The sequence below is a fragment of the Pseudochaenichthys georgianus genome, chromosome 15 (genome assembly GCF_902827115.2).
Source record: "Pseudochaenichthys georgianus chromosome 15, fPseGeo1.2, whole genome shotgun sequence".
In the NCBI taxonomy this organism is placed as follows: Eukaryota; Metazoa; Chordata; class Actinopteri; order Perciformes; family Channichthyidae; genus Pseudochaenichthys; species Pseudochaenichthys georgianus.
In genome coordinates this window covers 26,646,552-26,674,312 of record NC_047517.1, presented here as the reverse complement: position 1 = coordinate 26,674,312, position 27,761 = coordinate 26,646,552, and the positions used below count along the sequence as shown (strand labels likewise).

Below are 27,761 nucleotides of genomic sequence, written 5' to 3'. Positions count from 1 at the left end.
CAACGCAGACTCTGCAATATTAATTGCTACACAGTCACCATAAATAAGTCAAATGGCTTTAAGAGAAGAACAAAGTAGAGCAGGGCTGGTTATCCATTGATCATAAAACAAGAGAACAATATTAAATCTTATGCATCAATTATTTGTATTATGTTCTTTTCTTTGTATTTAGATTTTAGATTTTAGATTTTATGTTCATGCCGGGCCATTATATTTGTACTTCCCTCACCGTGGGTTATTGTTTTATTAGTTAAAAAACGGCAGTTTAAGAATTTTAGTAACATATTGACAGCAATTCTCTAATTCAGTGCCTTTGTCCTCTCTGACCTTTGTGACTGTAACTTATTAAATCTAGGACATTTGTACTTCAAAGGGCCAGCTTTGGTTTGCAAATGAGTTGTTGAAAGTGCTCTGGACTTCCCATTTAGTTGCAAATTAACAGTTAATTGTTAAGAAGCTGTTGGCACATGTTTGGGAAACCGCTTTCACGTAATGAATAGCTTACACATGTCATCAGTTTATAAGGCAGGATGGTGAATAGAAACCCAGCGAGTCTTTGCAATTCGCAATCACAAACTTCCCTTTGGTATAGTTAATCATATAACTATAACCTTGTCTTTGTACTATCTTGCAAAACACGATTTTAAAAGTTAAAATGAGTTCTTAGTATTATATTATAGTTTATTATATCTATAATACGTCCTATGATTTGATTCTATGATCCAAACATTCCCATGAGTTTAAAATAAAACACACAACACAATTAGGATAAGTGTATACACTAAAATAAAGCTAAGTTAAGTAAGCAAAAGAGCCAGACTTGTTGTTTTCCAAACAGCACTTTATTTTTTAATTTCTGCACATAAAAAGAGAGTAGACAGGTAAACACTGTCTAGCAGATCTAAATCTCCTTTTTCCCCCATTATTGTTTTGTTGTCTTGTTTCTCAACAAGCTTTGTCTGATTTAGTAACGGGCATATGCTGTTTAATAGAGAATTAATTCCCACCCCCACCGCTAACTCCCCAGTAAATCAGCTGTAAACCAAAAAGCTGAACACAGTGACTAATTAGAATCAAAAGGGCTGGAATCCATAATGGGCCTCCTTCACTCAAAACACTACTCTATAATTGGTCATAAATAAACCCTTGCTGTTTTTGTGTGAGCTGTAAACAGCTGAATGCTTCAATTAAGCAGAAATATACCCGGCCATGTTAAATGCAGGGTGCTTGGGAGCTGCTGACATATGGATATGATCTGTGCTCTCACCCCTGCTCCAATTTAGGCCTTTTTTGTAGAGTGCGTGAGAAGCACGGATAATTTCTTTTTGCCGGTGTAATATTATAGTGACTCATAAATAGATGGTTACCCTTTCGGTACTAAAAGTTTTCATTAAAGACGCCTGAGTTTTGTTATTGACACCACGGGTTGCCTATGCAGGGAAACACAGTAAAATGTATCAGTGCGCTTTTCCTCACCTAATAAATCATCTAAACAGGGCCGACCATATGGCAGATAAGACCTTGGAAATGTGGCTTCGGCATGCGAAGAGTCAAGTTGCTTGAAATCAGGAACGATCACAGACTGCTCTCTCCCTTTCCCCCTCTCTCTTCCTCTCTCACAGAATATCTCCCAGTTATTTTACACGCCATTTTCTTGTTCACCTTATCACCTTTCTGTCACTTGTTTTTTTCACTTTCCCCCAAGAAGAAAGAGAGAAGCAATTCCTGCGTGCAAAGCACCGGGAGTAGATAACTCTCTCTCTCCTTCTCTCGCTTTCTGGCGCTCTCACTCTCCCTTTCCACATCCCCTCCTCCCTCACCACCCCTCCACCTCCTTCTCCTCTCTCCCCCCTCTACCGAGAGGGTCCTGGGAGGTGCACTGACTGATGGGAGAGGATGATATATGTAGCGTCTGTGTCCCGGCTCTCCTCTGGCCCTTTGTCATTAATCATAGCCATTAGCTTTTCTCACTGCAGCCTTGTCTGTGCACTGCAATGAAAGCAGCCTTTTCTCTCATATCCCACACCAAGAGAGCCTGCTAATACTTCTGCCTCACTGTCACACTGCTGCATTCTCAACACACGGCAGACAGCTATTGTAATATATAAAATGGTCATTATATCCAAAACCTGTGATTCTTCACCAAGCAGGACGGGGACATATGGGAGGAATTATTGAGCGGCTGTAAGGTAGAATTGATCGTCGATATTGATCTTTGCTGATGTACTTTCTGCTCTGTATGCTTTTTTGTGGATATTTTCTCTGCCTTTGGAGTGCAGTTTGTTCCTATATACTGACTGTTAAAATACGCATTGATTAAACAATAAAAAAACAGCACACTTCAAACGTGAATACATCTGTTTTGGACTGGTTTGAACTGGACCGCAATGGACTTGGCTTCGTGCAAGGCTGTGGAGAGTCAGTTTGGACGGCCAACGTGTGAGCTAATGAGAATAAACAGCTGGCCACTGTGGTGACCATCTAGTGTAATAGAGATGTATGGCCACCGGCTCCTGCACGCCTACTCCTCCAATCCCCAAACTGTGCCTGACATAAATACTAAAGCCTCATCAGTCTAGTCCCAGTCACACCATACACGCACACATGCCTGTGTGTCATAGGAGGACATACACACAGGCCTTAACTTACAAGTAAAGCATTGCAGACCCTGTGCAGTCACAGTCGACGCACACTGATATAAACAGACACGCACAAACACATGATACGCACAGGCACACAGCCAGCACTTTCCACATTAGACACTCAACCCTCTTTTTCTCATTTCCCTAACTGTATCATCCATACTGTACCTAATGAAATGATTGCAAGTAGTTATTGCTGACTTATTATCTAGACACACAGCTTTATCAAAATGCTGCATTGATTTAGTGGACTGTGTCGCCGAGAAAACTCCAGGGATATTTCATTTGCCTGGCTACGCCATAATAATGGGACCCATCCCAGTATGCATTATGCATAGATAGACCATAGATAATTCAAACGGGAGGAACACATGCATTACCTCTGCGCTGTAACCTCCCAGTCTCATACTGTCTATTATATTAGGTTCTGCTGTTGTTTGTTTTGCGTTGCACCGGGATCCCATTACAGTGAAATGATAAGAATGAACACTGCAGCCGGCTACATGTACAAATGTGTGTCATAGTTTTCAGCTTTGATAAATCCCAAACACCTTATTCAGCAGGTATTTGTGCTTCCTCTCATTTGACAGTGTTTTGTCCTCACAAAGAGAGAGCTACAGCTCCAGGTGGCTCGGTGCCTCCCCCCAGGGTTTGCAGAGTGAGATAAGCGTTTGTCTTTCCCATTCTAAAGTGGCTCCAGTTAAGCCCCATACCTGGAAGATGACTGATTTTGACAATGCAATTTACATCTCTGTATAAAACAATCTCACACTGCGCCTGCCGATTTACACCGGATTAAACTGTTTGTCTCCGTCACGGGGTAACCACACAATCTATCAGGCCCTCTGTGCCTTTTCCAATACCACATTCCCTCTCTTGTCCCTCGAGAGCAGAACATTGATCCAGAATACAGAGCGAGGCCTCCCCCTTTAAAATTGCTACAACAGCTTTGCAGGACCTACAATTATTGAAACATGCAGATGTCAGTAATTTCAATAAAACTGATATGGTAGTAATGAAAACATCTGACTGAGGGGGCGACTGCTACAGGATTTATGGCTGCATTAGAGGGAAAAGGCTGAGATGACGGTTTTGCAGCACGGCTCGGCACTCCCTTGTTTCACACGCATTAAAGGCGAAGATCAATTAGCGTCCGACGCCATTAGCTCTGCCACAGACAGTCCTTTCACAGACATGAAAAATGCATGGGTTCCTAGGAGAGATTTTGGAGCCATTAGCTGCCCTCATCCTCACATGTTTTCATGTAAGTGTGCATTTGCCGTGATATACGACTGCACAGCAGCTTCAATCTAGATCCCATGACATTTGTTTTTACCTTTTTGTCTTGAGCAGCATTTTGAGAGCGTGCTTTTGGATTTGTGTTGCTCTGAACAAATATAAAACAACAATATGTAAGAAATGTACCTTAAAATAAGAGCCCTAAATCATTTTTGATGTTACATTAAATGCGTAAGTCTTCACAATATTAAGATTTGGATCAACTTTACCACATTTCTTGGAGGAAATGTATTCTAGTTTTCACTCCCATGTCCCCCCATCTTCCCTGATGGACTCTTGCTGATTTACAGAGTGTCCTGATGCATTAACAGCTTAACTTGTTGCAAATGTTTACACTGCTAGTTCAGGAGCTTTGGACCGCTGGGAAAAGACCGTTTTCAAGCTGGGGCGGGGTTGCTGATGGTTAGCGGCGCCAATGTGGTGTCAGAACCAGAGCACTGAGGGAAACCAAACCGGGTTAAGAATATAGTTCTGCTTTCTATGTATAACGTTGTTGCAATAACTTAATATTTGTTAACTAAGTTGTCAACTTGCTATTAAATGATCATAGGTAATGTAATCCTAAAGAAATCACATTAACTAACAACAGTGGTAGGCTATAAGTGAATTTCAATCTGAAACTGTAGGGGCGCTAAATCGCTAAAATATCAAATGGTACATTATGTTGCTTTAAGGGCAGGGAAAGGTCTCATTAGGAATCATGAGTATTATTACTTTACATCTAAGCTGCATTCCACATTAGTGTATTATGGTTGTGTCCCGGCTTCAGTGTAGCATTTACTTAAGCAAACCTAGCATGTAGCTGTAGTCAACCCACTTAGATCAAATACCTTTGTCCATCCATTATTGCACTCTTATGATCTCATGGTGTCTGAGTGCAGCCTCTCCATTCCCCTCAGGTGAGTCATTGCAGGGCCTGTCAACCTTTCTGCTCCATACGCCATATGTCTAATTCTAATTAAATGAACATTAAGACCCCCCTTTCTCCTTCTATCCCTTTCTCTTTCTCCCCTTCCCTGATGCTATCACAGGTATAAGAGCTCAAATGTTAAGGTAATGAGTGTGTTAGCACCGTGACAGGAGCAGGAAGAGGGGGACCAGGAGAGTAGTGACTGACTAGTGCAGCTAGGTTTTCCCCTCCACGGTCAATGTGGCAGCAACAGGGCTCGGTCACATTCAATTTGCATAACCTTCTAAAAAGCTATCAGTGGGCCTGCAATTGATTGAATTTCACCTCAGAGAAGTGCTAATTAATAACGCTGTGGATCTGACAGGCCTTTATTATGTGCGTGGGACAGGAGATGATGTCTGTATTAGCAGGGTCTCTGGAAGCTGTGGAGGAGAATATAGAATGATGAATTAATGGAACTATGTCCTGGCTCAATCATCATATCATTAGAAGACCATTGATGGTTTCACACTACAGGTAGAAATCTATAACAGTGTAATGGCTCAGTAATATTGAGGCAGCAGCTTATATTGTCTGCACTATATCATGGGTGCAGTGTGTTGTTTATATTTTCCATGAGCACTCAAGTGCAAGTGAACTAAGCTTTTTTGACTCATGGACTAAGCAGAAACATGTCTCGACATTTTTCCTGCCACACATGGCTGCAGAATGTGGACTTTATTTTCCAACATTGATAATCAGTTCGCGTGTGACTTGGTATCACTCTATCAACCTTTTTGTTTGTAAGTAAACACAAAATGTATTTTTTCTGTGGGCAGAGCAGAGGCAGAATAATTATAGAATATATATATATATATATATATATATACAGAATATATTAGCTAACGCTGGGAAGCAAGTTTTGTTGGCATGTTTATTAACAACAGCTGAATAAAATCTGCGAATATGTTCATTCAGTTGACTGTGAGAGTATCAAAGCAAACCGACTGTAGAATGGCAGATTATTTACACATCTCTCCGTTTAGCAGAAGGCTAAACTATTAGCAACATCTTTTCTCCATCTCTTTAATATCTGCACGAGCTGCAGTTTAGCAGCTGTGACGGCTATGGTTGGCAGAAGGCCAAGCTAAACTATAGCTATTCTAAATGTTTTCCATCCCGGAAACTATAGGTTACTTACGTAACCCCAGCCTCAGAGTAACATGAAGTGAGATGTCTCACTATGGGATGCGCCTCATCGCGGAGCAAACAGAAGCATCAATCTCATTACGCCAATCCTGATTGGCTGGTGATCTTGACGTCAACGTCAGGGGAAATCACCCCCTATAAGTAGCCTGCGCCACGACGCATGCGTCATTCAAAATAAGCACCTCTTCTCGCTTCACCATAGCAAGGAGGGCCGTCTGGTGAGACATCTCACTTCATGTTACTCTCAGCACTGGGGTTACGTAAGTAACCTATATTTCTCATTCATAACACTCCGTTCGATGTCTCACTGGGAAATTGTAGCTCCCGTATTGCCAGACGAGCTTATCTCGAAGATCACCGATCAACCAGAATTTAACAGGTGGAGTCCCGACTCAACAAGGTGCCCAGCACTGCTCGGGCCACGCTTGGAGCGGAGACGTCTAGCCTGTAAAAGCGGACAAAAGTGAGCGGCGAAGACCAGCTTGCCGCTGCACAGATGTCTTGGATGGAAACACCCTTGAACAAAGCCCAGGATGTAGCCAGGCCCCGAGTCGAGTGAGCCCGCAGACCCGAAGGTGCTTGCAGATTCTGACTCGTATAGGCCAAAGCAATCGCCTCCACGATCCAGTGGGAGAGCCGTTGCTTAGTAACAGGCTTACCCTTGTGAGGGTTAGCCCAGGACACGAAGAGTTGGTCATTAAGACAAAGCTCTTTTGATCTGTCCATATATGTGTGTAAAGCCCGGACTGGACACAACAGATCCTGCTGCTGCTCCCCGGAGGAAACCAGCTGCGGAGGAAATGCCTCAATGTCAATTGGGGTACACAAACTCAGTGTGCGAAAAAGTACACGTCCCACCGTCCGGGACGTGTTATTTACAATATCGGACAAGTAGATCTTTCAATTGACTTGTCCGGCGGACAAGTGACGTTTTTCGCCCCGATTTATTGACAAATGATTGATAAATGCAGTTTACAAAAGGCTCATTCGCAAATTGTCCGTGTCCGCCATTGTTCGTTTAGAAATGTTAGTTTCGGTTCTGCTTGTCGATTCATAAGGAAATGCATCTCGCCGCTTTCTGTACAGTTAGACGGGGGCGGGGCGGGAAGTGTAGCATAGTGGCAGGGTTGGGAAGCAAAACTCGGTTCCGAGTAGGAACAAATAACAATTGTCCGGTCCCGGGATTAATAAGAGTTGTGAGGACAGGAGGCGAGGCCGAGCCCCGCGGACCGCAGCTCTCTCTCTATGCTCCGTATCAGCTGATCGCTGCACGGTGCAGCTCAGCGTCTCTCTCTCTTTCTACACACAGCGGATCCGCTGCCCGTTTAACAGCCTCATCTTTGTCAAACTTTCTTATGTTCTTTCTCTAACACGTAATGAAGGTTATTAAGCGTTTTAGCTCCTGTGTTGTTAATATTGACCACCATTTCCTTTATGAAGTGAAGCAGCCTCCCTGTCTGTGTCCTCGCGCTGTCCTCACATCCCTGGACCCCCAGACTCGGAGGAGCACAGGAATGTCAGTATTGTTTATGAAGCAGTGTATAGAAAGTACATTATTGAAATGCTATTTATACTATTTATTAACTTTTACAAACAGTGAGTAGCTGGGCAGCTGCAGCATGTGTATTGCAGGACATGTGTAAGCGTGCAAGTGTCTTTGAGTTGTAGAAATGCGCTAGGATAGGCTATAAATATAATAATAATAATAATAATAACTTTATTTGTATAGCACCTTTCATACAGGGGATTGCAGTTCAATGTGCTTTACATCAGTACAAAATAAGACATAAAATCAGTGTAAAACAAGCAGCAAGAGCAAAGCATAAAGTGGGATAAAATAATTAAAAATAAAACATGGGGAATAAAACATAGAGAAATAGTGCAATGTCAATCACAGAGAATAGTGCAGTATAATAGTGTAAAATCAGTAAAATGCTTTGGTAAAGAGATTAAGCCTTCCCTAATATTGTTGGGTAACATGTTCCACAGTTTTGGGGCGTAGTTTACAAAGGCTGCATCACCGATCTTCTTATGACTCTTTCTGGTGACCTCTAATAGACCTGCATCTGATGATCGCAGTGTTCTGGCAGGTGTGTAGTTCATTAGAGAGTCAGCAATGTAGCTGGGTCCTTGTCCATTTAGAGCTTTGTATATGAGGAGAAGCACCTTAAAATCAATTCTAAAAGTTACAGGAAGCCAGTGTAGAGTAGCTAAGACAGGACTAATGTGTTCCCTCCTTTTGGTATTCGTTAGTAGTCTAGCTGCAGAGTTTTTAATGAGCTGGAGTCTTTGTACATTCTCAAACTGCACCACTTAGAACTAACTAAACAATGCAGAGATTATTTTTATATAATTGTATTCAATAACCATAAGAAATTAAACAGTATGAAGTGATTTGTAAATAGGAATACAGATTTGACTTAATGTTTTCATAAATATATTTTTCTCCCAGTTTGTCATGGGACTTATTTTGACCCTCTCAAAGAACCGGAATCGAGAAACAAAAATAACCGGAATCGAAAAGCAGAACCGGAATCGTTAAAATCCAAACGATACCCAACCCTATGTGTGATGCAGTAAAATCTTACCGCTCACTTATGTTAGCGGTGTTGTAAAAACCGTGGGAAAATGTAAAAAATACGATGAAGAAGAAGATTCCAGTGGCCCCAATTTTTGTCAATTCTGGACAAGTGAAAAATGTATTCGGACAAGTAAATTGCCAAACTCACTTGTCCATGGACAAGTACCCTCTAAAAACTTTTTCTCACACTGCGAACCAACCACCTTTGGTGTAAAGGCAGGGTTGGGTTTCAACAACACTCTCGTTTGCCCTGGGGCGAACTGAGTGCATGAAGGATGTACAGACAGTGCATGGATATCGCTGACCCGTTTAGCGGATGCCAGGGCCAGTAACAGCACTGTCTTGAGTGACAGATGTTTCATGTCAGCTCCTTCCAGGGGTTCAAATGGGGTCATTTTGAGCCCATTTAAAACCACTGCCAGGTCCCATAAGGGTACCAGCGACCTGGAGACAGGGAGGAGCCTGCGAGTTCCCTTCATAAAACGGCAAACCAAAGGATGTTGGCTAGCCGTCTTACCCTCAAAGCCCACATGGCATGCAGCAATAGCAGCCAGGTACACCTTGATCGTGGAAAAAGCTCTGTGTTTTTCGATCAAGTCCTGTAGGAATGATAAAATCACCCCGACAGGACATTGAAAAGAGATGTGTCCTTCTTGAAGGCACCACTCCTCAAACACCCTCCACTTACAGTCGTAAAGAGACCTGGTGGAGGAAGCTCTCGCACTCTGAATAGTGTTTATCACCTTCTGAGGGAGTCCCACTGTATTCAGATTGTACCACTCACGGGTCAGGCCCATAGTGCCCCGCGCTCTGGGCGTGGGTAAAGGATCGCCCCCCCCCCCCCCCCCGCCTGAGACAATCTGTCCCTGCGTGGTGGGGGCTGCCATGGCTGCCCGCACAACAGCTGATATATCTCCGCCAGCCCGTACATTACGGGCTAGGGCGGAAACATCAGAGTAAGTGTGTGGCGTTGCTCTTTCACTCTGGCCAGAGTTGGGGGTAACAGAGCCAGGGGTGGGAACACGCACAGAGGACCCGGAGGTCGATCGTGTACGAGTGTGTCCCCGCCTAACAGTGCGTTTAAATCGTGCATTAAAGAGAACAGCTGTCATTGAGCATTTTCTCCTTTTGCGAACAGACTTAACGCGGCTCCGCCGTAACGCACCCACAGCGGACTCCCGATCCTTGGATGAGGAGTCCAGTCTGCATAGAGTGGTGCACCTCTGGACAGTAATTCTGTCCCGAGGTGCATAACTCCCGGTACCTGTGTCGCTCTCAGAGAGAGGAGACGTCTGCCGCTCCAAGGGATCAGTTTGTGTGCCAGTGTGTTTGACTGGAGACAACACAACCTCCCCTGGCGGTTCATACACGATATCGTGTTGTCTGTCCTCACGAGGACATGGTGTCCTCTGAGAGAAGGCAGGAAGCGTTTTAGGGTGGGGAACACCGCTAAAAGCTCCGGGTAGTTTACGTGTGCCCGCTGGAGGTCTCTGCTCTAGGGACCTCTCACCGGGCGACCTTCGTAAATACCCTATCAGCCTGTCTGACCTGCATCCGTGGTGACCACTTTCCGTGAAAGGACAGCACCCGTAGGCGCGTCCCGCACTAGAAAAGTCGGGTGTAGTGCCACTACGCATTACATAATAACCAAAACTCTAGTTTTTAGTTTTATTATGAGGCCCATGTTGAGTGGGTGCTTTACGAGGACATTTTTCCCCGTAATCTGACTCCGCTCGGTGGGCATTATAGATAAAACCCTTCTTTCTAGGAGAGAGAGAACCTCTCTCTCCAGAATATGGGTTGACTCTCTCTGGGTTTGTGAAAACAGATAAAGTATAACTGTTTTGAGAAGCCCAGGCAGATGTCGTGAGTATCTCCTGCTGTATGCTCCTTAGAGCCAGCTGAGATGTCACGCTTACGGCTCCGGCCGGCACTGCGCATGCGCGTGACGGAGGTGCCCTTTCAGCTCCAGCCAGCACTGCGCATGCGTGTGACGGTGGTGCCTTCACAGCTCCAGTCGGCACTGCACATGTGCGTGGCGGTGGTGCCCTTAAAGCCCCAGCCGGCACTGCACATGCGACGGTGGTGCCTTCACAGACCCGTTTATTATCCGCCTTTTGAGAGAGGTCGTAGCTGCTCTCAGAAGGGGATTTATAGTTAACGGACTGTTTATTGTTTTTCTTTTCATTTTTTTGAGCTGCGCCCTTGGCCGAAGCCTGGATGCGTCAGCGGAAAATGGTTTATTTAAACAACAAAGATGTGACATGTGTTTTATGCGGACTTGAGGATGACGTTGAGGCATCTCTCGAGGCAGCGGGGACACGTTTAGAGCCGGGGAAAGAACTTCCAGCTCTGTCACAGAGGGGAGAAGGAGGGGCTGTCACGCCGCTCGCTTCTTCTTCCTCGACTGCTGGCCGAAATTCTGGGTTGGCTGAGCCTGAGCTGCAGCCGGAACCGGAGATTTTCTCGGCCAACTTGCCCTTGTCTCCAGCCTGGGCTGGGGACTCGGGGTGGGCTGCGTCTTCGGTGTTTTAAACCGAGCAGAGTTCGAGGCAGCTTGGGTGTCGTGAGTATCTCCTGCTGTATGCTCCTTAGAGCCAGCTGAGATGTCACGCTTACGGCTCCAGTCGGCACTGCGCATGCGTGTGACGGTGGTGCCTTTACAGCTCCAGCCGGCACTGCGCATGGCGGTGGTGCCTTCACAGACCCGTCAATAATCCGCCTTTTGAGAGATGCCGTAGCTGCTCTCAAAAGGGGAGAAAATTGGCGGGCTGCTTATTGGTTTTATTGATTTTCTTTTCATTTTTTTGAGCTGCGCCCTCGGCCTGAAGCCTGGATGCGTCAGCGGCAAATGTTTTATGACAGAGGAATTAATCAACGTGTGACATGTGTTTGTGCGGACTTGAGGATGGTGTTTAGGCATCTCTCGAGGCGGCGGGAACACATTCACGGATGGGAGAAGGAGGGGCTGTCACGCCGCTCGCTTCTTCTTCCTCGACTGCTGGCCGAAATTCTGGGTTGGCTGAGCCTGAGCTGCAGCCGGAACCGGAGATTTTCTCGGCCAACTTGCCCTTGTCTCCAGCCTGGGCTGGGGACTCGGGGTGGGCTGCGACCTCTGCGTCTTCGGTGTTTTAAACCGAGCAGAGTTCGAGGCAGCTTGGGCAGAGGACTGTTCATCCGAGTGAGACAGGAGGAACTCAGAGGTATCCTCTTCGTCCTCCATGTAGTCTAACTCTAGGACATCTTCCGCGGGTGAAACCATGGTGAGGTCCAGCCGGGAGCCCCAGCTTGGTAAAGCGTGGGGCCCCGTTCCCGCGTCTCTTGCCGCCACCGGGTCTCGTCCTGATATGGCGCGGGATTCCGGTTCTCCGGCTGCCGCTGTCGATGAGCCCCAGACCGACCCAGTGAGGGGCTCCATCTCTGCGGCGGACGCCCCCGTGTCTTGATTGCCAGCCGGCAAACCAGTGGACATGAGGGGGTCCTGTCCCGACAGGCTAGCTTGTTGTGCTAACCTTCGGCGGAGGCTCTTCATAGTGAAGCGGGCACAATGCCCGGAGGAGCCGGGGTTGTCAATGGCCTCCTGGGCGTGTTCCAGCCCGAGGCAGGACGAACAGATCTGGTGTGAGTCTGTGCCTGACACTTTCAACCCGCAGCCGCAGAGCCGAGCCTCCGAGTTCCTGACTCCTCTGGTGTGAGGGAGAGAGGCGTCCATCTTATATGCTACGTGGTGTGAAGAGGACCCACTCGTAACAGGTACGTCGAGAAAAAAGGTGTTACCAATCTGTCTTTAATCTGGAGAAAAAAGGACAGTATGGGTCTTTTTCCTCAAAGAATATTACCTGGTGTGGTAATATTCTTTTAATCCTTTTCTCCTCCGTGAGAAGAGAAAAGAAAAAACGTCCTCGCTACCGTGGTGTCGGCAGTGAGGGAAAAAACACAAGCTGGCAACGAGTGTGTTGCTAGCTTGAGAATCAAAACCTTACCTTAATTCCAGGGGAAGAACGGCGAGGTTGATTATAATACTAACTGGTGTGTTATACTCAGTGATTTACCTGAACGCGTTCAATGAACGATCGTTCATGAACGCGTTCATATTTTGGGCGAACGTGAACTGAACGTACTGTATTTCCGCAAGATGAACGTAATTGAGAACGCGTTCATTCTCAGCACTGTATAACGGCGTTCAAAAGTGCGTTCATTCTCAGCACTGTATTATAACGGCGTTCAAAAGTGTGCCAGATTTCATATGCCTTTCAGCCGAAAACCCAGTTAAAACACACCTTAAACAGGCTTCAAAATAATGCGGAAAACCACCCAATTTGGCAACAGCAAGCTGCCTGTGACGCGTACGCGCCTGTCACCCCTGGCTGTCGCACTAAAATATAAACATACTAAATATATCAGACTCCTCACAACAAACAATGTGGAACCGCGGAACCGGCGAGCATTGAATGAATGAATTAATTAATTCGTATGGACGAAGCCGAGAGCAGCTGCAGCAGCACTCGCTCAGAGTGAGACTCTACGGCAGGGGTGGGGAACCTCCGGCCTCCGGCCGTATACGGCCCGCGAGACAATTTGGTACGGCAAAAAATAAAAAAATGAAAGAAATCTAGATCGCAAAAAAATTAAACAAGCGAGTGCCTGTTTTTCCTGGCCAAGGTCAGGGTCCTTGAACACAACACGAGCCTAACGTGTCATCACGTGGTATATGTCTCGACTGACAGGGGTGCAGTTCTGACGGAGAGCACCAGAACGCCACTCCAGCACTTCAGAAATTGCAGTACCGATAAGTCCATACACATGCCGCAGTTTCTGCGTGTCTGTGTCTTTAGTTGAAAGCCCAGTGGCGATCTGCTCATCTGTCATACAGTCAATAACTGTGTTGTTATCATTAGCATCTGGTTAGCTAGCTATGCTAACGAATATAAGAAGCTTTGTCTACAACCAGTGAGGTAAAGGCACATCTTTATATGATCATTATAGTTCTAAAAAAAAATAAGAGAATAAAGTAAACAGGTATAAAATACTATATGACAGTTATTAATAAAGAAGAATACAGTTTGAAAGGGTAGTGATTTGTCAAATATCCATAAATTAAAAGAAAATCTGCTTACAGTTGTGTTTGGGTGTTGAGAGATGTGTCCATAGATCTCCTAATGTTGCTCTCAAAGTGCAACAAATCTTCCCAGGGGAGCATGCCCCCCGGACCCCTCTAGAGGAGGTTAGGTCCCCCCCACTTAAACCATGTTCACATGGATAGGAAACTAAATACATTTGCACACATCTTGTGTCCATAAATTATCTTTCTGTTTTGGTGGTCACGCCACACCCTGCACGTGCATGCATACGCGAGTCATGGTGAGATATCTGGATTAAGAGGTTGCTTTTTCTTTGCACAGAACGAAATGAATGGGCTGTGATTTTAGTTTTTTTAAGCAAAGGTCAATAACTTGTACGGCCCTCTGAGGATATTGTAAACATTGAAATGGCCCATTAACATCGTACAGGAGACAAATAATAGCTCGCAGCAACGTATTGAAAAAAGAACTATGAACTATAAATTAGTTCATTTTTGAAACCATGAACTTTAGTTCAACATTTTGAATTATGAACTATGAACTGAACTAGTTCATTTTAAAATGTGTGAACTGTGAACTGAACTAGTTCATGTAGAAAGTGAACTTTCCCAACACTGGTTATACTATACTCTTCTGCGAGGCAGAATAGGGTAGCCGGCTAACGCCCGTCGACCGAAATTAGCTTTTGGTTCAGTCTGTGGACTGTTAAGCTAGCCCGGCTACCATTAGAGATGTGCTCTGAAGCGAGAAGAGGTGTTTGAATGACGCATGCGTCGTGGCGCAGGCTACTTATAGGGTGTGATTTCCCCTGACGTTGACGTCAAGATCACCAGCCAATCAGCGGCGTAATGAGATTGATGCTTCTGTTTGCTCCGCGATGAGGCGCATCCCATAGTGAGACATCGAACGGAGTGTTATGAATGAGAACTCAGTTTCAGTTTGTTATTTCAAAGATATACGATAAAAAGTAAAGTTCTGGCACAAAACAACACAGCAAGGTGACCGCTGAATGTGTGTGTTATACGTATGTGAGGATCTGCAGTACTTCCTCCTTCTTTTTCCCCTTTCTGTGTTTGTTTTGTCTGTTTGTCTATGTGTCTGTCTCCCTGGCTGGGCGTGGCTACCTACATTCCGATTCCCGCCAACTCACCTCCTCAGCTGCTGCTCATCTCACTGATTGCCACTACTCACCTGCACCTGCTTAAAACCCTGGTTCCCATCTTCAGACTTCGCCAGTTCTTCGTTTATTCTTCAGTGATCCACATACTCCAGCCGCTCTGCCTGCCACGTCCAGCCTCCCCTCCTGAGCAGCCCAGCTCCACGTCTTCCCTCTATGTGTGCTTCGTCAACTCCTTGTCAGTGTCGTGGACAAAATAAAGCCTTTTTGACACTTCACCACAGTCTCAGTTGTAGTGCTTGCATAGCGGGTTCTCATCTCCAGTCACTTCTCGGGAAACCTAACAGAAGAACTGGCCAATAATGAACCCCGCAGGCACTGGAGCAGATCCCGCCACAGTCCATCATGCCCTGTCTAGTCAGGGTTCCCTTCTGGGTCAACCCGACCAGCTTATTCGGGCGTTAGTAGAGACCAATCAATCCATGGCTCATCATGTCTCTGAGTTAGCTTGCCAGATCTCAGCTCTAACTACCTCGGCTGCAGCTTCTCATGCCACTCCCAATCCAGCTATTTTTCCTACTCCATACCAGGATTTCCCCATCACCAACCCTGAGCCATTCCACGGAGAGGTAGAGAAATGCAAGGGATTTCTTTTTCAGTGCAACAAGGTTTTTCGCCAGCGTCCTGTTTCGTTTGCCGCTGATGTTACCAGGATTAATTACGTTCTGGGTTTGCTCCGTGGCAAGGACCTGGGCAGAGGCTTTGAGCTCTTCAGTGGATTATGACTCTCTGCGTTTTGAATTCTTCTCAGATCGTTTTTCTGCTGTTTTTAATCATCCCAATTATTCTGGCTCCGCCGAGGGTCAGCTGCTCAGTTTACAACAAGGAAACCGCACTGTAGCTGAGTATTCCATCGAGTTTCACACACTCGCTGCAGAGGCTCATTGGGACGAGGTGGCTCTCAAGGCGATGTTTTTGAGAGGATTAAAGGATCAGCTCCGGGATGAATTGGCAGCACGAGACGTTCCAGCGGATCTCCCAGATCTGATTTCCTTGGTGTCCCGCCTAGATTGTCGTTTGCGGGAGCGCCGAGCTGAGCGGACACAGCGGAATCCACCAGTCTCACACAGTAAGCCCAGTTTTTCCGCCTACCCTGTCCCCTCAGTGTTTAAGTCTCCCTCCGTTTTCTCGCCGCCCAGCGTGCGCACCTCTTCTCACGAGGAGGCTATGCAGCTGGGGCGTGCTAGACTCTCTCCGGAGGAGCGTCAGCGCCGGATGTGTGCTGGCCAATGCATGTATTGTGGCAACGCCGGGCATGTCATTGCCAACTGTCCAGTACGCCCAAACGTGGAGGCTCGTCAGTGAGATTGGGGGTCCTGACGAGTCCACAGCCATCATCTTTACCCCCTTCCTTGTAGTAGTTTTTTAATACCTGCCAAAATCTGTGTTAACACTATGACTTTGCCTCTACAAGCCCTCATTGATTCTGGAGCTGAGGATAGTTTTTTGGACCGGGAGCTAGCTGGACAGCTGGGACTCTGTCTGGAGCCTTTAGATGAACCTCTAACAGCCTATGCACTTAATGGGCAAATAATTTCCTCAGTGACAGCACAGTCAGCTCCTTTGACATTGATCACCTCCGGCAACCACAGAGAGCTCATCCAATTAAAGGTAATCTCTGCACCTTCCACACCTCTGGTATTGGGTTATCCGTGGCTTCGCACCCACAACCCACACATTGATTGGGCTAAGGGAGAGATCATTGAATGGGATCAGAACTGTCTCGCTAACTGCCTGTTATCCGCCGTGCCTCCTGTCTCTGTCTCCCCAAACCTTGCCTTCTGCTCTGCCGCTTCTGTAGACTTAACTGGAGTCCCTACGACCTACCACGACCTGAGATTGGTCTTCAGCAAGGAGAGGGCTCTCTCTCTTCCTCCTCACCGGCCCTACGACTGCTCCATAGATCTGTTTCCTGGGGTTCCTCTACCCACCAGCCGCCTCTACAACCTGTCCCGTCCGGAGAAGGAGGCTATGGAGCTATATATCACTGACTCAGTGGCTGCTGGGATTAGTCGTCCTTCCTCCTCCCCCGTGGGTGCCGGGTTCTTCTTCGTTGGTAAGAAGGATAAGTCACTGCGACCTTGCATTGACTTTCGTGGGTTAAACAACATCACTGTTAAGAACAAGTACCCATTACCCCTTCTCACCTCTGCTTTTGAACCTCTCCATGAGGCAACCCTGTTCACCAAGCTTGACCTCAGGAACACCTATCACCTGATCCGTATCCGTTAAGGGGATGAATGGAAGACGGCTTTCAACACTCCCTTAGGTCATTTTGAGTACCTAGTCATGCCTTTTGGTCTCACTAACGCTCCAGCAGTATTTCAGGCTCTGGTCAACGATGTCCTGTGTGATTTCCTTAACCGCTTTGTCTTTGTGTACTTAGACGACATCCTGATTTTCTCCAAGAACCAGGAGGAACACAAGAACCATGTCCGCCTGGTGCTTCAGAGACTGCTGGAGAACAAGCTATATGTCAAGGCTGAGAAGTGTGAGTTCCACCAGAACCGGATCAGCTTCCTGGGCTATATCATCAGGCAAGGCAGAGTGGAGGCAGATCCTGGCAAGATCAAGGCTGTGGTGGAGTGGCCAACCCCTACTACGAGGAGGGAGCTTCAGAGGTTTCTGGGCTTCGCCAACTTTTACCGCCGCTTCATCAGGAACTTCAGTAAGGTTGCTGCACCCCTCTCAAGACTCACCTCTGTCAACATTAAGTTCTTCTGGACCCCTGAGGCTAATGAGGCTTTTCACAAACTAAAGTCCCTGTTCACCTCTGCTCCCATCCTCATCCAGCCAGACCCTGAGAAGCAGTTTGTTGTGGAGGTTGATGCGTCAGACACTGGGGTGGGTGCTGTCTTGTCACAAACAGCTGGTCCTAATAACATCCTCCATCCTTGTGCCTTCTTTTCACGCCGCCTCTCTCCTGCTGAGTGCAATTATGATGTTGGAAACAGGGAGCTTCTGGGAGTAAAGTTGGCGTTAGAGGAGTGGAGACACTGGCTCGAGGGCAGCAAGCAGTCATTCCTGGTCTGGACAGACCACAAGAATCTCGCCTACATCCAGTCAGCGAGACGGCTGAACTCCCGACAGGCTAGATGGACTCTCTTTTTTAGCCGTTTCAACTTTAGCCTCACATACCGTCCAGGTTCCCGGAATGTAAAGCCCGATGCTCTATCCAGACTGTACTCGCCTGACTCTCCCGAGTCCTCTGCTGTTTCAATCCTGCCCAAGAGTTGTGTTGTAGGCACCCTCTCTTGGGAGATTTATAACACCATCCAGGAGGCTTTGAGAGAGCAACCAGACCCGGGGAAACGGCCCTCCGAACCGTCAGTTTGTTCCCGATGTTGCTCGCTCCAAGGTCCTACAGTGGGTTCACAGTTCCCGGTTCTCCATCCATCCCGGAGTAAACCGCACACGTTCCTTTCTTAAGAGACACTTCTGGTGGCCAACTGTCAACAAGGACACTCAGGAGTTTGTGTCTTCCTGTCCCACGTGTGCTAGGAGTAAGTCCTCCCACCAGACACCTGCAGGATTGCTCCAGCCTCTACCCATTCCTAGTCGTCCCTGGTCACACATTGCCTTGGACTTTGTTACCGGCCTGCCTCCCTCCCAGGGTAACACCACCATTCTCACCATTGTTGACAGGTTCTCTAAGTCTGCCCACTTTGTCGCGCTTCCTAAGCTTCCTTCAGCCCTGGAGACCTCCCAACTCCTCTCTGTACATGTTTTCCGGCTACATGGGATCCCTTCTGACATAGTCTCTGACCGCGGCCCTCAATTCACCTCTCGAGTGTGGAAGGAGTTCTGTCAATCCCTGGGAGCTTCTGTCAGTCTAACATCCGGATATCATCCCCAGTCAAACGGTCAAACTGAGCGAACCAACTAGGGCCTGGAATCAGCCCTCCGCTGCATCGTTGACCGTAACCCCTCTACCTGGATCACCCATCTTCCCTGGGTTGAGTACTCTCATAATGCCCTAACATGTTCTGCTACTGGGCTCTCCCCGTTTGAGGCCTCTTTAGGGTACCAGCCGCCCCTGTTCCCTGAAGAGGAGAGAGAACTAGCAGTCCCCTCGGTCCAGCAGCATGTTCGTCGCTGTCAGAAGATCTGGAGAGACACTCGTTCTGCTCTCCTCCTGACTTCTGCTCGGAACCAACGGTCAGCCAACCGCCACAGACAAGCTGCCCCTCCGTACGTCCCAGGTCAGTCTGTCTGGTTATCCTCCAGGAACATTCCTCTCCTCTCTGAGTCCAATAAGCTGTCCCCACGCTTTTCTGGCCCCTTCTCCATTCAAAGGATTATTAACCCCTCTGCAGTCCGGCTGAAGCTTCCCAGCACATTGAGAATCCATCCCACCTTTCATGTCCCCCAGATTAAGCCTGTTCACACCAGTGATCTGAGCCCTCCAACCGTTCCCCCTCCTCCCCCCCGTATCATTGATGACCATCCTGCCTACACGGTACACCGTCTCATGGACGTCAGGCGCCGGGGCAGGGGCTTACAGTACCTGGTGGACTGGGAGGGTTACGGCCTCGAGGAGCGATGCTGGATCCCTCGCTCCCGAGTCCTGGACCCAGTGATGATAAGGGCCTTTCACAGGGCTCATCCAGATAACCCTGGTGGTCGCCAGGAGGCTCCCGTTGAGGGGGGGGGGGGGGGGGGGTACTGTGAGGATCTGCAGTACTTCCTCCTTCTTTTTCCCCTTTCTGTGTTTGTTTTGTCTGTTTGTCTATGTGTCTGTCTCCCTGGCTGGGCGTGGCTACCTACATTCCGATTCCCGCCAACTCACCTCCTCAGCTGCTGCTCATCTCACTGATTGCCACTACTCACCTGCACCTGCTTAAAACCCTGGTTCCCATCTTCAGACTTCGCCAGTTCTTCGTTTATTCTTCAGTGATCCACATACTCCAGCCGCTCTGCCTGCCACGTCCAGCCTCCCCTCCTGAGCAGCCCAGCTCCACGTCTTCCCTCTATGTGTGCTTCGTCAACTCCTTGTCAGTGTCGTGGACAAAATAAAGCCTTTTTGACACTTCACCACAGTCTCAGTTGTAGTGCTTGCATAGCGGGTTCTCATCTCCAGTCACTTCTCGGGAAACCTAACAGAATAACTTCTTTGAGCCGATTTCTTTTTGCCTCCAGTCTTTGCTACGCATTGACGACAGCCCACACCAGGAGGTAACCTAATGTGGTCGTCTGCACTAAGAGAGATCTAAATGTGTGTTAGAGAAATGTACTATTCGGCAGGTTTTGTTGCCTTGATTTGTCTCTGCTCTTTGCTCTTTTTGCTGCCAAATTATTCAGCAATTTTCAGTTATCTTGTTCTGGTTATGACATGGAGTTCACAAAGGAGCCATCTGAAATGAAGCCCATTTACTAAACACCAGGTGGCTTTTGGGGATTCAGTGTTTCAGGTGACTCAGCTGGAGCTAACTGGTAACCCACTTCACAAACGACAGCATTTGGAAAACGTGCTGGACATAGCTGAGAGAAAAAAAACGAGCAAACATGGCATCCCAATGTTTTAACGGGGCTAACTTTCTTAGAAATATCCATGACCAACACAGGTATCCTAACCTGGTCCGCCCACTACAGCCTATACTCCTGTTGTCTCTCATCTGCATGTCTTTCTTTGGGCCGTCACACAAGCCTTGGGGTGGAGAAAACCACAACATCTTCAATTCTGTGGTTGCTCTGTCAACGCTTTCTTCCAATGCACAAATAAGTATCTCTGTTTAAGAAATTGTAATAATACACAGGAAACTGGCACTTCCCAGATTGGCAGAAGATAGTTTAAAAGATATATTTTTTCTGAATCACATGGTGTTACGTCCCCACTAAGGTCTAGGGGACCTGGAGACAATAACGTACAACCAATAATTATGAGAGAGTCAGAGTAAAGGTTGACAAAAGGTTTATTCCTTGTAACCTATCATATAATACAATTAAACAGAAACTCTGTTTGTGAGGAGGAGGAGGAGTCAAAGGATTGTGCCAAACAAAAGAAACAAGCATAACAAAACCAGGCCTATCTCTACAACTATCCTTTGAAACCAAACTCAAACAAAAACCCTCACTAACTAACTACAAAGAATTTGACAAAACAATATACAGGGGTGGCAACAATCCGCTTACCTAGTGTGTCTAAACAATAGTTAGCTCGGTGGTGAGAAATGTACAGGGTACCCCAGACTTACCTAACTCCTCCACCTCTCAACACACACATTAACAAAGTTCAGATTATTCAAATAGCTTTAGTTGCTAAACACAGCCGTGTTCCTTCCTCAGCAACAGGCCCAGAGTGAGAGAGAGAAGACTTCCTGGGTGCCTCCTTTATGGTCGGCCCTGGTTGCTGATAGGCCAGCTGAGGGTGAGAGGATCCAATCAGTCCTCAGACTCAGGTGCACAGGCAGATACCGATCAGCTGCTGATTAGCTGTGCAGAAGACAGGGAGAAGAGAGAAACACAGGAGGGAAGGAAAACCACACATGTACAGCCTGCCTGGCACGTAACACCCCCACACATATACATCCAAACAGTATGTTTGGCCCTTACAATGAACCTTCTATTTACATAGCACGAGATAGTGCATCGGCAAGAACATTATCGGACCCCTTTTTATGGCTTATGTCAAGGTTGTAGTTCTGGACAATCAACGACCAACGCATAAGGCGTTGATTGTGGTTGTACATCCTTGAAAGAAAAACCAGCGGATTGTGATCAGTGTATACCTTAATAGGTTTTACACTGGAGCCAAGATACACCTCAAAGTGCTGCAAGGCAAACAATAGAGCTAAAGCTTCTTTCTCAATAGTAGAGTACTTCAACTGATGTTTGTTGAACTTTCGGGAGAAGTAGCTCACGGGGTGATCGATAGCCTGTGCATCTTCTTGTAGAAGAACAGCCCCTGTCCCAACTCCACTGGCATCGACCTCGAGCTTGAATGGCTTCGAAAAGTCTGGTGCAGAAAGAACAGGAGTACAACACAGAATACCTTTTAGGCTCTCAAATGACTGCTGACACTCACCGGACCAAACGAAAGACTTTGAGGGACTGGTCAACGTAGTGAGTGGGGCCGCCACCGATGAGAAGTTTCTGCAGAAACGGCGATAGTACCCTGCCATTCCTAGGAAGCGGCGAAGTTCCCTCCTGGTGGATGGCACTGGGAGGGAGGCAATTGCCCTGATCTTTGCATCAGCAGGGCACACCTTCCCCCGACCAACCTGCTGACCAAGGTAGAGAACGGTACCTTTTCCAAACTCACATTTGGCAAGGTTAAGCGTTAGGGATGCGGCCGACAAGCACTTAAAAACTTCTCTTAAGGTAGACATGTGGCTAGACCAGTCCTTAGAATAGACAACAATGTCGTCCAGATATGCCTTACAGTCTGGAACATGTCCTAATACAAGATTTACAAGCCTCTGAAAGGTGGCAGGTGCGTTACACATACCGAAAGGCATCACAGTATACTGAAGGAAACTGTCAGGTGTCACAAAGGCCGAGATGTCAGAAGCACGCTGTGTTAAAGGAACTTGCCAGTATCCCTTTAACATGTCCAGTTTACTGACAAATTGTGCAGGACCAATTTCATCGATGCAGTCATCAATGAGCGGTAATGGGTGTGCATCGGGGACAGTGACAGCATTAACCTTGCGAAAGTCAGTGCAGAATCTGGGACTGCCATCTGACTTTGTGTCTAGCACACAAGGGGAACTCCAGGGACTGGAACTAGGCCTTGCAAATCCGTTTTTAAGTAGATATTCAACTTCCCTTTTCATAACCTCTCTCTTAACTGGGTTAACTCTGTACGCCCGCTGTTTGATGGGCGAGGGGTTGGTCAAAACCACATCATGAGCTAGGACAGAAGTTTGTGATGGAGTGTCATTAAAAAGACATGCAAAGTCAAATATCAGTTTCTGTATATCACTTCCTTGGATATCAGGAAGATGAGACAAGTAATTGGGCAAATCAGCTAATACCTCAGTATTGCTTAGTCTTGCCCCCTGTGGTGTTGCACTGCGCATCACCAACTCATCCTCATCCTCATTTGAGCTCACCTTTGAAACTGAAGCCATAGGAGAGACGGTTGTCTCCACCTGGTGAGCTTTAGAAGACTCACTTTGGTCTTCCCTGGTGCAGTACTTCTTTAGCATGTTGATATGACACACTCTGGTAGGACGTCTGCGGTCAGGTGTTTGAATGACGTAGTTTGTTTCACAGAGCTTCTTATCTACAACATAAGGACCAGCAAATTTAGTAGACAGAGCAGAGCCAGGTACAGGCAATAGAACCAACACCTTGTCACCTGGCTGAAACAAGCGTGCTACCGCCTTCTGGTCGTAGCGTTTCTTCATGTTCCCCTGGGTAGAGGTCAAAGCTTCCCTAGCCAAGGAGCAAGCACGATTTAGACGATCCTTAAGTTTGGCGACATACTCCGGGATACTGCAAACTGTTTTCGTAGGCATGATCAAATGCTCTTTAAGAACCCTTAAATGACCTCTGACCTCATGTCCAAACACTAGCTCAGCAGGACTAAAACCTAGAGACTCCTGAACAGCTTCACGGGCAGCAAATAACACTAAAGGAACACCGTCATCCCAATCTTTATGAGACTCATGGCAATGTTTTCTTAACATGCATTTCATAGTCTGGTGAAACCTCTCTAATGCCCCCTGACTTTCAGGATGATATGGGCTGGATGTCACATGCTTGATACCTAAGGTGTCAAGTACCCGGGCAAACACTTTAGACATGAAGTTGGTACCTTGGTCTGTTTGAACTACCTTCGGTAGACCAAACATGGAGAAAAACTTCAGAAGTGCCTTGGTGATGACCGGGGCAGTAATTTTCCGTAGTGGGATGGCTTCTGGAAACCTAGTGGAAGCACACATGACAGTTAAGAGAAACTGGTTTCCAGTTTTAGTTTTAGGTAAGGGTCCCACACAATCCACAATCACCCTTTCAAATGGCTCTCCCATTACCGGAATAGGAATGAGAGGAGCAGGGTGAATCACCTGATTCGGTTTACCAACAACTTGGCACACATGACATGTTCGACAATAAAGAACTACATCAGACTTAAGTCCTGGCCAAAAGAAGTGTTTTAAAACTCTTTGATATGTTTTTGTTACCCCCATGTGACCTGACCATGGATGATCATGAGCCAAGGACATCACCTGAGAACGATAGGTTGTTGGCACGACAACTTGATAAATTGCTAAGGAGTCTGACTCCTCACAGGCATCACTAATCCAGCGACGCATTCATAGGTGATCTTCCATAATGTAGGCCATCTTCTTTGACTTGGCCTCTTCCTGACTGATAACAGAAGAGAGACATTTAGAAAGTGTTTCATCACTTAACTGGGCTGCCATGAATTCTTCCCGAGTGGCAGGCAGTTGTACAAGCTCTGAGCTGTTACTGGGTGATCCAGCACCAGCAGACCGGGCCTCCTCTGGCAGTCGGTCCGACACTGTCATGTCTTCAAGAAACTGCCCTGTAGCAAGAAAAGAATCAGACAAGTCCTCTCCGTATTTCTTTGACTGTGCCCTTGTAACAACACAAGCAGGAAAGATTTCGGGAGGTACTTCAGCTGATTTCTCTGCATCTAAACTTAGATCAGGAGAATCAATGACCTCAGGTACTGGCTTAACTTTGCCCCCAGCCAAGTCATTACTGAGGATGAAATCAACACCTTTGATGGGCAAGGCAGGGAGGACAGCTACTTTAAAGAATCCTTTGACAAGAGATGAGTGAATATAAACATTGTGCAAAGGAGCCGCAACTAGTGTCATGCCTACCCCTTGAACAACAGCACTTGATCCACATGATGATCTGGAGGTTAAAGGTAAGATGCCTTCCCTAATAATGGACTGAGAACCTCCTGTGTCCCTAAGTACCTGTACTGGCAGCTGGTCTTTAGGATCCCCTGTTAAAGAAACAAAGCCCTTGGAAATAAAGGGTTTGAAACAGGGATCAGGTACATCATCTTCCTGGGACATTTCTATGTCTGATAGGGAAACTCCTTTAATGAGTCCCATGCCTTTTGGCGTTTGAAAGCGTTGCGAAAATTGTTGTTTACGCTTTAAGAAATGACACCCTGAAATAAGGTGTCCTGTTTTATGGCAGTAGTTACACTCACGGGGCCCCCGTGGAGGTGATGGTGGTCCTCTAGACCTTTCAAAAGTTGTTGGGCCAAGATCAGGTCTTCCGGTTTGTGATATTGAAACTCTATCTGGGCGCAAGGGTGAAGAAAACAGTCTTGTGAGTGAGCATAAATTCATCTGCTAAAACAGCTGCCTTAGCCAGTGAAGTAACCTTCTGTTCATTTAAGAATATCACCATCCTTTCAGGCAAAGAATTCTTAAAATCTTCCAAGAGAAGTAACTGACGAAGACTCTCAAAATGATCCTTCACTTCATTAGCCGCACACCATTTATCAAAGAGAATGCCCTTCTCTCGCGCAAACTCAACAAATGTCTGCGTAGCAGACTTTTTATGGTTTCTGAACTTTTGTCTGTAGGCCTCCGGCACAAGCTCATAAGCACGCAATATCGACTCTTTAAGCACTTCGTACTGCAAGCTTTCTTCCAAAGAAAGTGAAGATACCACTTCCTGAGCCTTACCTACTAATTTGCACTGAAGTAGGATTGGCCACATGTCTTTAGGCCAGACCAGTGCGGTAGCAATTCTCTCAAAAGCACAAAAATATGAGTCAACCTCTGACTCTCTAAAAGTTGGCACTAAAGCAATATTTTTACTAACATCAAAACTCTTTGTATGAGAGACTGTATGTGAAGGTCTTGACCTCTCAAATGTCTGCTCTGAAGAGATTCTCAGGGCATCAACTTCAAGCCGCTTTAACGTGATTTCTTTCTCAGCTTCTATCTCTAACTTGCGAATCTGCAGCCTGTGTTCATAGTCCGCTCTACGCTCCTTTTCCTGGCCCTCCATCTGAAGACGGACAAGACGAACTTTTAGTTTGGCATCACTACTTGCACCTAAGCTACCCGGAGAGAAAGCCTCAAACCTAGGAAGCGTTGCAGGAGGAGCTTGAGGACTAAACTTGTCAACTCTAGGTGTAGCTAATACTCTTTCCCTATAATCTTCAATAGACACCTCAGCCCTAGGCTGAGTTGACATGCTTGGGATTACAAGAATCTTTAACTCCTCTAGTTTTTGCAGGATTTTCTCTCTTATCTCTTTTTTTACTTTATACTTGTCTACTGAAATGTTAAAGTGAGCTGCGATACATAACATGTCATCTTTGCGACAGGAATACAACGTATCAACACTTGGACTTTCAATAAAGTCCTGTAAGTCAAAACCCATTTTTCAGCCAATGTACAACACCTACAATGACTTCTCAATTATTGGTTGTTTTTATTTCAGGAAAATAAATATCCCGGACGAGCCCCCATTTGTTACGTCCCCACTAAGGTCTAGGGGACCTGGAGACAATAACGTACAACCAATAATTATGAGAGAGTCAGAGTAAAGGTTGACAAAAGGTTTATTCCTTGTAACCTATCATATAATACAATTAAACAGAAACTCTGTTTGTGAGGAGGAGGAGGAGTCAAAGGATTGTGCCAAACAAAAGAAACAAGCATAACAAAACTACGCCTATCTCTACAACTATCCTTTGAAACCAAACTCAAACAAAAACCCTCACTAACTAACTACAAAGAATTTGACAAAACAATATACAGGGGTGGCAACAATCCGCTTACCTAGTGTGTCTAAACAATAGTTAGCTCGGTGGTGAGAAATGTACAGGGTACCCCAGACTTACCTAACTCCTCCACCTCTCAACACACACATTAACAAAGTTCAGATTATTCAAATAGCTTTAGTTGCTAAACACAGCCGTGTTCCTTCCTCAGCAACAGGCCCAGAGTGAGAGAGAGAAGACTTCCTGGGTGCCTCCTTTATGGTCGGCCCTGGTTGCTGATAGGCCAGCTGAGGGTGAGAGGATCCAATCAGCCCTCAGACTCAGGTGCACAGGCAGATACCGATCAGCTGCTGATTAGCTGTGCAGAAGACAGGGAGAAGAGAGAAACACAGGAGGGAAGGAAAACCACACATGTACAGCCTGCCTGGCACGTAACACATGGTAAGGTCTTCATGGAAAAGGGCCAAGGGCTCTGCTCATTTTGGCCCAAACACTCATGCTAGCCTGGACAAAATCGCTGCAATATGACTATTAGACGCCATCACAAACTGCCCAAGCTGAACGCCGTGTTGTTGCCAACAACAATTACCCTGGTAGAACAACTTTACTATGTGTAAATGACCACCGCTGTTTGGTGAGTATCATATTTACTGAATAACTTATTAGATGAAGTGCACTGTGAAGAGCTTAGAAATGACAGATAAATAAATACAAGCCCAGAATGTGCTGTTTATCTGGCCAGAAATTGTTTCATAACATCACTCGACTAATAAGATTAATTCCTTTTGTTTATACCCATGAACTGTATTGCAATAAAAACTGTTTGTTATTGTGAAGCCTACGAGGGGTGTTCTGTTATGAATTGCAGTTCAGTGGTGAAACGGATACAATAATGTAAACATCTCCCTTTTTATGTCTTTTATTAATGCACTATATAGGCACACATATATTAGATACAGTGGTACTGTGCGAAAGAAAGATTAGAGTAGTCTTCAGATAAAGAATCCCATTATGTTGGTTTACTACATATTCAAGGTCATACGGTATACCAGTATTGCAGTGATGCTTTCATGGTGTTCAATGCTTATTGCTCTAAATTACCTCCCCTAAATCATAGCAGGCTTTTGGATAGGACGCCTGAGAGTCCCGCATGTGTTAATGTTGTATACACCCCACTATTCTACTTGAAGCAGAAATGCTCTTCATCATTTC

At 46.3% G+C, this 27,761-nt stretch overlaps 1 protein-coding gene across 3 annotated transcripts in view; it reads left to right on the top strand.

Moving 5' to 3' along the window:
- The window catches only part of lrmda (leucine rich melanocyte differentiation associated), a 243,406-nt gene that overhangs the window by 30,964 nt on the left and 184,681 nt on the right, over positions 1 to 27,761 (top strand). Inside the window, exon 1 of one of the 3 annotated variants that reach the window (XM_034101315.2) lies at positions 27,127 to 27,183. The exons of the other annotated variants lie outside the window; for them this stretch is intronic. Within the exon in view, the coding sequence (XP_033957206.1) occupies positions 27,167 to 27,183 (17 nt within the window). The 5' untranslated portion in view covers positions 27,127 to 27,166. Of the gene's footprint in view, positions 1 to 27,126; positions 27,184 to 27,761 lie in introns of those variants that run through there. 3 annotated transcript variants of the gene reach the window in all.